The sequence below is a fragment of the Penicillium samsonianum genome, assembly GCF_028829775.1.
Source record: "Penicillium samsonianum strain IBT 33392 chromosome Unknown utg000001l_segment0_segment0, whole genome shotgun sequence".
Lineage (NCBI taxonomy): Eukaryota > Fungi > Ascomycota > Eurotiomycetes > Eurotiales > Aspergillaceae > Penicillium > Penicillium samsonianum.
Genome location: NW_026643259.1, coordinates 4,302,217 through 4,313,904, shown reverse-complemented (window position 1 = coordinate 4,313,904; position 11,688 = coordinate 4,302,217). Strand labels below are relative to the sequence as shown.

Here is an 11,688-nt window from a genome sequence, read left to right as displayed (position 1 = left end):
CTGACTTGTGTGAGCACATGAATAATTGACTTATGCGAACTAAATGCCACCGACTGGACAGCGGTTGGTCTCTATCACATTAATTCATTGGCCCACTAGGCTGTGACCCCCCATCCGAAATATGTCAAATAAAGCTCAATTCTTAGAAGCGATAAAGTGTGTTAAGAGATCATGTGCCTGAAAGAGAAATACATGGGTGTGAGGATGATGTAAGAATATAATTGACAATTGATTCACTGTCTGCGCCTCCCTACTGCGCTTCGCATCCAGTATGAGACCGAGCACTTTCGGTTGACAATGGCGTTTGACATGTCCACCACTTCATACCCCCCCTGTTACCCTGGAAATGCAGTTTAACGTCTATCAAATGCACAGTAAAACTAAAATTCTGAGCTGAGGCTTTCCTCTTCCGAGGATGTCCTCTCAGGTCCCAGGATGTCAGATTCATCTTGGGTGTTATTTTTAGAGCAGAGGTCTTCCAACGGGGAGGATTCATACCAATCAGATGAGCCGTTTTCACTTGTTGTATCCCTAGCTGTTGGTCTTTCTGAAACACTAGCATAGCTTTCAGTACCCTGAGAAGTATCTGGAGGCTCTGGGATATTATATGCATTCTCTTGATTACTCTCATCGGAAATGCTGTTACCGTCATAGTCGGTCGAGTCACTTTCCTCGGAGTCTGAGGACCTAGAGAAATGCAGACGGGGCTTTTTCCTTGCAGAGATATCCGAACAAATTGTTGATCCTTCTAAATCGTCATCATTCATGTTTCGTTTCTTCGTAGCTGATTCGTGCAGAACTGAAACCAGACGTGGGTCGACATGCATGTCTCGTGCTGTCGGCGTAGTTTCAATCTGATCAATTGGAACCAGCAAGACAAGCTCTTTTGCATAGGCCGCTGCCACCGCTGCCGCATATCCTTGCCATTCCTTGTTCTTGTGTGAGTCCGCATAGTCACAAATGCCTCGAATGACTACACATGGAAAGTCATTCATGAGCCCCGCAGCTTCCATTTCCACACAGAGGACCCCTAGGTCTCGAGCCAGCTGATCTCGCCGTCTGCCATTTCTCACTACCTGATTCGCAGATGCAATCAGTCCATAGTGGATCACTGGTTCTTCATAGTCTCGTGGAGGTCGTGGAGTCAGTTTGGACCGATCGCAATCAACACATGTATCAGATGCTCCGTGGTCATAATCTGTTTGGTATAAAAGGTCCTCTTTGGTTGGTCGTTCAAAGTTTATAGCTGTCTGCGTCGTTTTGGCTTGGGCGTTAGAAACGAATTTCAGAACTTGACTATCTTCTGTGAAGTGGTGGGCCTGAAGTGTAGCGAGGGCAGTCAATAAGACCTTGGGTGGCCGGTCAAGCATCCCCGTCCGCTGGAATTGTCCGCCGCTTAACGCTTTACCGAGATCGTATTGGATCACCCCTCCGGATGTGTCCGCTGGCTGGCTTACCACAATATCGCCTAGTCGAATGTCTGCCTTGCTGCTTGGTACACCTCCACCGATACCGACCATCAGACCGAACCGGATAGAGCCGAAGCTGTTGAGCAACTGTATCGCTACCGTTGCAGCTGATATGGTGCCATATGCGCCACTTGGTAAACAGGCAATAACAATATTGTTGTTGGACTATGTCGGTCATCCCATTGATGCCTTTGTCTAGTCATCTCATTGATGCCTCCATTTGTTTGCAGACTGAGCCTTTCTTTGTTTGGCAGGGTATAAATCCCCTGCTCTAGATAGATTGAATAGATCATGATTCCTCTTCTCTCTCTCTCTCCCCATAGTTAGCAGCCCCAACAGGTTATGACGCCCTCTTTCTTCCTCTGAACCCTGAATCATCACTTCATTCATCACTTCCATCAAGAATAGCATCTCTAAAGGCTATATCTTGGTTGGAAGCATCACTTTCCATCAAGATCATCAGTTATCTTGACGTTTTTCATCAAGGTGAGCACTACAAAGTGCCGTACCTTCATCTCTTCCACCAAGAATAGCACTGCAAGTGGTATATCTTGTTCTGGAAGCTTCATAGGCCACTAGGAATAGCACCGGAAGTGCTATTTTCTTTGTGGAACCTTCATGTTGGAAGTGCCTTTCATGCACTATCCCGACAACTGAGCACTGATTGCTCCATTTTTAGATCATTTTTTCAAAGATCTATCACGTTGATTGAGATTATCATCTATCTTCAATATGGCTGACGCTCAATAACAACAACAACCACCACCGGTCGATGACGATAACAACGACTGGTATAATGACAGCGAAGCACCTGAGGTAACCAACCAATCTGTTGGCCTGCCTGATATCGGAAGCTTCAACCTCTATAAAATCACCCCGCCTCTTAAAGAAAGAGAGGATCTTGATATGTGGATTGATAAGATCGAGAAGATCTTGGAAGGACACAATCTATATAACTTGATCAATAGTTCGATCCCCTGGCCGATGAAAAGTAACCCCGACGGCCGGAAATAGAAGACTCTATCAAAGCAAGTAAGAAGCTGGTTGTCTAGTAGTATAGATAACGACTTAATGTAGGAAATCAACCGCCGCGGTAATACTATCGAATTCGCCGACGAGCTGTTTGACGAACTAAAGAAGTATATGAAAGGAGAAGGATATAGTGCTTTGAAGAAGGCAACGCTGAAATTTAGATTCATTACCCGCCACCAATTTAATAGTAGCGAGGAATTCATTAATGGATTGAAAATAGTATATAAAAACCTCACCGATCTTTATGCATATATTCCACTATACTTCGCTCTATAAATCATGCTTTAGGAATTGATGAATATACCGGAATTGAAAAGCTACATTGTCGTTAAGGATAATGAGCTAAATGCTATCAACGAACCGGTTAAGAATATCACCACCATCGACTTCTACCAATATAGCATTGCTATCTTGGACCATATTAAATCGGAAAACGACAACTCACCGGGATTGATATCATCGGTAGTCTCAAACGGCACTTAACAACGTCGACAAGACAATTCCAACGGTTCGAATTCATATATAAATGCTAATTCCAATTTTTTATACTCCCGCCTAACTAATACGCCACCGAAAGGCGTTTTAGCACTTGATCATGTCAACAAATGGAAAGGCCATAAACCAGAAAGGAGTGACAACGGCAATTGCACTTACTATGGCGGGAAAGGCCATGGAATAACCAGATGCTTCTATCTAGTCCTAGAGATACGAAGGGAGAACTGGACGCCGAGAGCTGGAATCTGGACCTACAAATGGAGAGACAATAATATGTCTCCCTCCTCCACTTCGCCATCCTCTAACGGCAAAACGGAATTCAAGCAAGACAAATCTTAACCAATCCAGGGCCTAGTGATAGATAGGACACGATAAGCCAACCTCTCTGCGCTAGAAAGTAGCACCGGTTTCATCATGACAAGTCTGGAAATCGACTTGTTGTAGGATTTCAACCCTTCCTACATTATGGCAGATGAAAAGAGCCAGGAAGAAGCCCCAATCGACGGAGAAAACCAAGAAACAACCGTCAATACCTAGCTTGAAACGTCAAATGTAATGTCTAAAGAGCGGGAAACAGATGAAAACACCCAGATTGAAGCGTCAAATACTTTAATGGTAGCTATCCAACTATCTGCCACCGCCCTAGGATATCCATGGATTCTGGATACTGGCGCATCTGAACACATTTGTAGCGATCAATCTGCATTTAGCACCCTGGAAGACTATCCCGAAGGTCAGGAATACGAATGGATGACCTCTGGAAATGAGAAAGTCAAGGGTGAATCCTATGGAATTGTCAAATTGAACTTGCACCTTAGAAATGACGACGCCCAAACTGTATAAGCATGCTTCACATTAAGCATCCATTGTGTCTATAAAAGCGGCGGTCAATACAACCTTTTCTCACTTGGAACGGCCGAAAAAGAACTCGGCATTTGGTGGCACAGTAAAACAAAATCCTTACACGACAAGGATGACATTGTTATTGGCTTCACTAAGGATTTTAACCGAGTGCCATTCATTCAACTGGTATCACCAACACTAGCTGCCGGAGCAATTATCTCCGCCGAGCTAGCCCACCGTCGACTTGGACATGCCGGAAGTTATAAAATAAAAGTCAACCAAAACGACCTCGGCTGTGAGATTCAACATGACGATTTTGACTGCGAGGCATGCGGCCTTGGAAAGTTAAAGCGCATTGTGTCAAGAACAAACCAAGCGAGAGCAACCAGAGCGGTATACATGTTTCATGTGGATCTACAACCAGTTAGTCCACCCGGCTTTAATGCGGAAAATGGCAAAAATGACCGGAACCATGCTATGGTTATCACTTGTGATGCCACTCGCTTTCGACTTGCTTTATGCCTTGCCACTAAGGGAGAAGCTTCCCCCGTTCTCCAGAAATTCGCCAATGAGATTTACCAGAGAACTGGTGAATAGACAGTTGAATGGAGAATCGACGGAGGAAGAGAATTCCTAGTATTCGCCACCTGGGCGAGAGATAGTGAGAGAAACATGATCGTTACTATCTCTGTTCCCTATGCCTATGAACAAAATGGCGTTTCCGAATTCACCGGCCATTACTTGCTACAAATAGCAAGGACAATGAAGATTGACGCCGGCGCTCCCCGAGAACTATGGTCAGAAGCTTTGAACACAGCTGCATATATCACCAACCGTCTACGAAAGAAAGCCCCAGACGGAAAGCAACAAGATGCACCAATCATTGCTTGGAGGAAAGGATTGAACATGAGAACGCCAGACAATGCTTCTCTCTCCTTCCTACGAGCATGGTATGCGAAAGCATATGTCCACATTCCAAAGGAAAAGCGAATCCAAAGCCAGAAGATGGAAGCCAGAGCATGGATTGGCCACCTTGTTGGTTACGAAGGTGACAACGGCCATATCTGTTGGACTATGTCGGTCATCCCATTGATGCCTTTGTCTAGTCATCTCATTGATGCCTCCATTTGTTTGCAGACTGAGCCTTTCTTTGTTTGGCAGGGTATAAATCCCCTGCTCTAGATAGATTGAATAGATCATGATTCTTCTTCTTCCTCTCTCTCTCTCTCCCCATAGTTAGCAGCCCTAACAGGTTATGACGCCCTCTTTCTTCCTCTGAACCCTGAATCATCACTTCATTCATCACTTCCATCAAGAATAGCATCTCTAAAGGCTATATCTTGGTTGGAAGCATCACTTTCCATCAAGATCATCAGTTATCTTGACGTTTTTCATCAAGGTGAGCACTACAAAGTGCCGTACCTTCATCTCTTCCACCAAGAATAGCACTGCAAGTGGTATATCTTGTTCTGGAAGCTTCATAGGCCACTAGGAATAGCACCGGAAGTGCTATTTTCTTTGTGGAACCTTCATGTTGGAAGTGCCTTTCATGCACTATCCCGACAACTGAGCACTGATTGCTCCATTTTCAGATCATTTTTTCAAAGATCTATCACGTTGATTGAGATTATCATCTATCTTCAATATGGCTGACGCTTAACAATAATAACAACCACCACCGGTCGATGACGATAACAACGACTGGCATAATGACAGCGAAGCACCCGAGGTAACCAACTAATCTGTTGGCCTGCCTAACATCGGAAGCTTCAACCTCTATAAAATCACCCCGCCTCTCAAAGAAAGAGAGGATCTTGATATATGGATTGACAAGATCGAGAAGATCTTAGAAGGACACAATCTACACAACTTGATTAATAGTTCGATCCCCTAGCCGATGAAAAGTAACCCCGACGGCCGGAAATGGAAGACTCTATTAAAGCAAGTAAGAAGCTAGTTGTCTAGTAGTATAGATAACGACTTGATATAGGAAATCAACCGCCGCGGCAATACTATCGAATTCGCCGACAAGCTGTTTGACGAACTAAAGAAGCATATGAAAGGAGAAGGATATAGTGCTTTGAAGAAGGCAACGCTGAAATTCAGATTCATTACCCGCCACCAATTTAATAGCAGCGAGGAATTCATTAATAGATTGAAAATAGTATATAAAAACCTCACCGATCTTCATGCACACATTCCACCATACTTCGCTCTACAAATCATGCTTTAGGAATTGATGAATGTACCGGAATTGAAAAGCTACATTGTCGTCAAGGACAATGAGCTAAATGCCATTAACGAACCGGTTAAGAATATCACCACCATCGACTTCTACCAATATAGCATTGCTATCTTGGACTATATCAAATCGGAAAACGACAACTCACCGGGATTGATATCATCGGCAGTCTTAAACGGCACTCAATAACGTCGACAAGACAATTCCAACGGTTCGAATTTATATATAAATGCCAATTCCAATTTTTCATACTCCCGCCTAACCAATACGCCACCGAAAGGCGTTTTAGCACTTGATCATGTCAACAAATAGAAAGGCCATAAACTAGAAAGGAGTGACAACGGTAATTGCACTTACTATAGCGGGAAAGGCTATAGAACAACCAGATGCTTCTATCTAGTCCTAGAGATACGAAGGGAGAACTAGACGCCGAGAGCTGGAATCTGGACCTATAAATGGAGAGACAACAATATGTCTCCCTCCTCTACTTCGCTATCCTCTAACGGCAAAACGGAATTCAAGCAAGACAAATCTCAACCAATCTAGGGCCTAGTGACAGATAGGACACGACAAGCCAACCTCTCTGCGCCAGAAAGTAGCACCGGTTTCATCATGATAAGTCTGGACATCGACTTACTACAGGATTTCAACCCTTCCTACATTATGGCAGATGAGAAAAGCCAGTTCGAAGAAGACCCACCAATCGACGGAGAAAACCAAGAAACAACTGTCAACACCTAGCTTGAAGCGTCAAATGCGACGTCAATGGTGGCCATCCAGCTATCTGCCACTGCCCCGGGATATCCTTGGATTCTGGATACTGGCGCATCTGAACACATTTGCAGCGATCAATCTGCATTTAGCACCCTGGAAGACTATCCCGAAGGTCAAGAATACGAATGGATGACTTCTGGAAACGAGAAAGTCAAGGGTGAATCCCATGGAATTGTTAGGCTGAATTTGCATCTTAACGGGACGATCGAAACAACCAGACATACCACACAAAAAGGTGCCATTCAGACCACGCCAGCTTGCTATCAACTTAGCATTCATTGTGTCTACAAAAGCGGCGGTCAATACAACCTTTTCTCACTTGGAACAGCCGAAAAAGAACTCGGCATTTGGTGGCATAGTAAGACAAAGTCCTTACACGACAAGGATGATATTGTCATTGGTTTCACTAAGGATTTCAACCGAGTGCCATTCATTCAGCTAGCATCTCCAACATTTGGAGCTGTAGTCATCTCTGCTGAGCTAGCCCACCGTCGACTAGGATATGCCGGAAGTTACAAAACAAAAGTCAACCAAAACGACCTCGGCTGTGAGATTCAATATGACGATTTTGACTGCGAAGCATGCGGCCTTGGCAAGTCAAAGCGCATTGTGTCAAGAACAAACCAAGCGAGAGCAACCAGAGCAGCATACATGTTCCATATCGATCTACAGCCAGTTAGCCCTCCAGGTTTTAATGCTGAAAATGGCAAAAATGACCGGAACCATGCCATGGTTATCACATGTGATGCCACTCGCTTTCGACTTGCTTTATGCCTTGCCACTAAGGGAGAAGCTTCCCCCGTCCTCCAGAAATTTGCAGAAAACATTTACCAGAGAGCTGGTGAATGGACGGTTGAATGGAGAATCGACGGAGGAAGAGAGTTCCTAGTATTCGCCACCTAGGCGAGAGGGAATAACATGATTGTGACTATCTCTGTTCCCTATGCCCATGAACAAAATGGCGTTTCCGAATTCACCGGCCATTACTTGCTACAAATAGCAAGGACAATGAAGATTGACGCCGGCGCTCCCCGAGAATTATGGCCAGAAGCTTTGAACACAGCTGCATACATCACCAACCGTCTACGAAAGAAAGGCCCAGATGGAAAGCAGCAAGATGCACCAATCATCACTTAGCGGAAAGGCCTCAACATAAGGACTCCAGAAAACGCCTCTCTCTCCTTTTTAAGAGCATGGTATGCTAAGGCGTACGTGCATATACCCAAAGAAAGAAGGGTTCAATCTCAGAAAATGGAGGCCAGAGCATGGATCGGTCATCTTGTTGGTTATGAAGGGGATAACGGTCATGTGTATCGTATTTACGATCCCAAAACTAAGAAAGTGACGAGACATAGAGACGTTGTTTTCTGGGAGCAAAAGCATGGCATTCCTCACCATAACGAGAGAGAGATCGTCATTGGTGGAGAGATCATTGATGGTCCCACACAAAGCTTTGAAACAGGAGCTGGTTCACCAGTTATCACTGCCCAGAAGACGATAAAGTTGACGATCCCAGAACCAAGAGTGGTTGAACTTGACGATGAAGAACAAGAATTGCATACGCCATATACCACCCCAAGACCCGCCGAAAAAGCACCAGTACCGGGCGGTTTCATGCCGACGCCATCACCAAGCACTACAACACCAGCAGAAGGATATAGAACATCTTCTTCCCTAAATCCTTTGGCAATGTCACCAACCCCACCACCACGTGCAAGAACCAGGGCATCGGGACGTCAAACTACCGGCGTTACACCACAAAGATACGATAATCTGGATTGGGACAAGCGAGGCAATCTCATTCCACCAAGATCAAGAGATTCACCAGGAAGTGCTATATCTACCATTGGAATCGTCCAAGCTGCCATTAGCATTCCACAAGGTTTAAAATCTTGGCAAGTCAAGATCCCAAGGAACCTCACCGAAGCAAAGAAATCACCTAAATGGGAGCTTTGGAAACAAGCTATAGACAACCAGATCATGAAGCTTGATGCCGCCAAAGCCTACCAATATGTCGAAATACCACCAGCAGGAAGCACTATCTTACCCGGTAAGTGGGTATTCGATAAGAAGAGTGACAAACAAGACTTTGTGACAGAACTGAGAGCAAGATGGGTTATCTGCGGCAACAGACAACGCCCAGGATTTGACTTTGACGACACCTACGCTCCAGTTGCTAGGCCGGAAAGCACCAGATTGTTTCTTACAATGCTTGCCATTCGTCAGTTGTGCTAGGAACAAATCGACTACACAACAGCCTATCTCAATGCCTTGATCGACGACAGAAGCATTTTCATGAAACCACCCTCTGGATACGAGAATGAGAATCCAGGCATGGTGTGTATGCTTCTACAAGCACTGTACGGCCTTCGTCAATCTGCATGCTTGTGGTATGAAACGATCAAGAAGGAATTACAAAAGCTTGGTTTTGAACAACTACCAGATGAAAGATGCATCTTCGTCCACAGAGAAAAAGATATATGGCTATTGCTATATGTGGACGATACTCTATGCGCTTCCACGACAAAGGAGAGCATTGAGTGGTTCAAGACAAATGTCAGTTTCAAGATCAAGGTCATTGGCGAGCCTGCTAGATTCCTAGGAACTAGCATGACAAGATCAGAGAACGGCATTTGCATTGATCAAGCTGCCTATGTGGAAGATCTCCTACAGACAGCAAGCTTAGGAAGAGTATCTGCCACCTATCTTCCTATGAAAGCTTCCTACAAACCACCTTTTTCAACTAAGGAAGCAACATCCCTTTCAACCCAGGAAACAGCACCTGACACACAAGAAGACAACCAAAGAATGACCCAGGAAGAGCGCCAAGAACATGAAAATGAGACCATTTCACAAAGCGAGAGAGCAGCTTTCGGAGAAGATGTTGGCAAAGTTGGATGGTTGACAATGAGAACCAGACCAGACATTGCTTTCTCTGTTAATCGACTATAGAGAAGGACTGCCAATCCACGAAAGGAAGATCTTGATGCTCTCTCCCAGCTTTTACGCTATCTGAAAGGAGCACCCGACTATGGAATTCAGCTCGCCAACAAGACAAACGGCAACGACGACGAGAGCCTAATTGGAAAAGGCTTGATCGGCTTTGTCGACTCTTCATACAACGATTGTGAAGATGGAAAGTCAACCGAAGCCTATATCTTCTATTACGCAGGCGCACCAATTTCATGGAGCTCACGGAAACAAGACGTCGTCGCCACAGGAAGCACCATCGCCGAATACGTTGCTCTTGACGGTGCAGTGCGGGAAGCACTCTATCTCGTCAAGATACTCCATCAGCTGAATCTGGAAAATACGTCAATCCAGGTGCCGATTTGCACCGACAGCGACAACGCCGTTTCAATCCTGAAGAAGGACGTATTCAACAAGGGCACCAAGTGGCTGGACGTCAAATATCAATTCGTCAAGCATGCGATGAAGCAAGGATTGATCGAGATACGACTCATCGACACCAAGGAAAACCCTACAGATGCATTGACAAAAGCACTGTCAAAGGTTGATTTCGAAAGGATGAGAGATTACTTGGTGAAGAAGGTTTGAAGAAACCTACAAATTGAAGGTTACAAATTGACGAAATTGACGGAATACGATACTTTGAAAACTGCATTTTATTTGACGATTTTACTATGCAAACCAGAATGTTTTTTGACTTGATGCTCAGTCTGGGGGGCTGTGTTGGACTATGTCGGTCATCCCATTGATGCCTTTGTCTAGTCATCTCATTGATGCCTCCATTTGTTTGCAGACTGAGCCTTTCTTTGTTTGGCAGGGTATAAATCCCCTGCTCTAGATAGATTGAATAGATCATGATTCCTCTTCTCTCTCTCTCTCCCCATAGTTAGCAGCCCCAACAATTGTGTTCCCCGATGGTTCCCAAAATATAGTTATTTTGATCGGGCGATAGGCGAGGTAAACTCGGGTTTATTGCGTCCAACACTAGCTTTGCGGCTGCCATCTCTAGGGGTAAAGCGCAGATCCACCCGACCGTGTAATCGTCATGGGATAGTGAGGCCCTGGCTGCCATAATGGAATATACAAGTGTGACTTTGGAGACTAAATAGCCTATCTGAATGCCAGAGTTCTTGAGAGAGAGAGGGGGGTTGGGGGGTTTAATTGGTGAGGCTGAGGCATACTACTCTCACAACCAATCAATTTTTGCGGTGAAGGAGGAAATTAATTGTTGATAGATTGCCTGTTAAAGGATTGCCATGTTTACTCCTTTTGCATCGAATCTTCTAGTTATATAGGCTTCTAGACTCCTATACCTCCCATACTAGTATCATGAAACTCGTGTCATTTATTCCCTAGTTCGATATAAACCAGATAGTTTGCACACTATCTATATCTGGACTAGCGTATCCTATAATTAGGTTACAAGAGCTTCCCCATATCGAGAACCCAATAAAGGTCTTTGAAATCTTGATCACATGACACCCTAATCCAGATGTGGTTATAGCTGTATCTGAGCTTCTCGTCTAATATTGAATGGTATAATGTCAAATGATAGAATACGATATTAAGGAGGTTGTGTCGGTATTATTATAGCTCTAAGAATACCTACCGCCACCACGACATCGCCCTAAAACTTGAACTCGCAGGGAAGGGTCCGGGACAGCCGGCTTAGGTCCACCTGTGGTGGCCTTAGACTCATTGTCGACCGGATCGCGGGGTGGCTATGGGAAAGATATTGCTATATACCAGTTTTCCTTATCTCATCATTTATTTGCGTTCATATTCTTACAGGTTGTACCAAGAGGATTAGGTTGGGAGGCTGAGACTCAGTAGATATTGTGGTGTTAGGTGAAGGAGATGGAG

At 44.7% G+C, this 11,688-nt stretch overlaps 1 protein-coding gene across 1 annotated transcript; it reads right to left on the bottom strand.

Moving 5' to 3' along the window:
- Positions 1-380: 380 nt before the first annotated feature.
- Positions 381-767, bottom strand: N7471_001651 (uncharacterized protein; the record flags this gene model as incomplete). The annotated part of the gene is made up of 1 exon (XM_057274372.1): positions 381-767. The coding sequence occupies one exon, from the start codon at positions 765-767 to the stop codon at positions 381-383; it is 387 nt and encodes a 128-aa protein (XP_057142551.1).
- Positions 768-11,688: the final 10,921 nt, after the last annotated feature.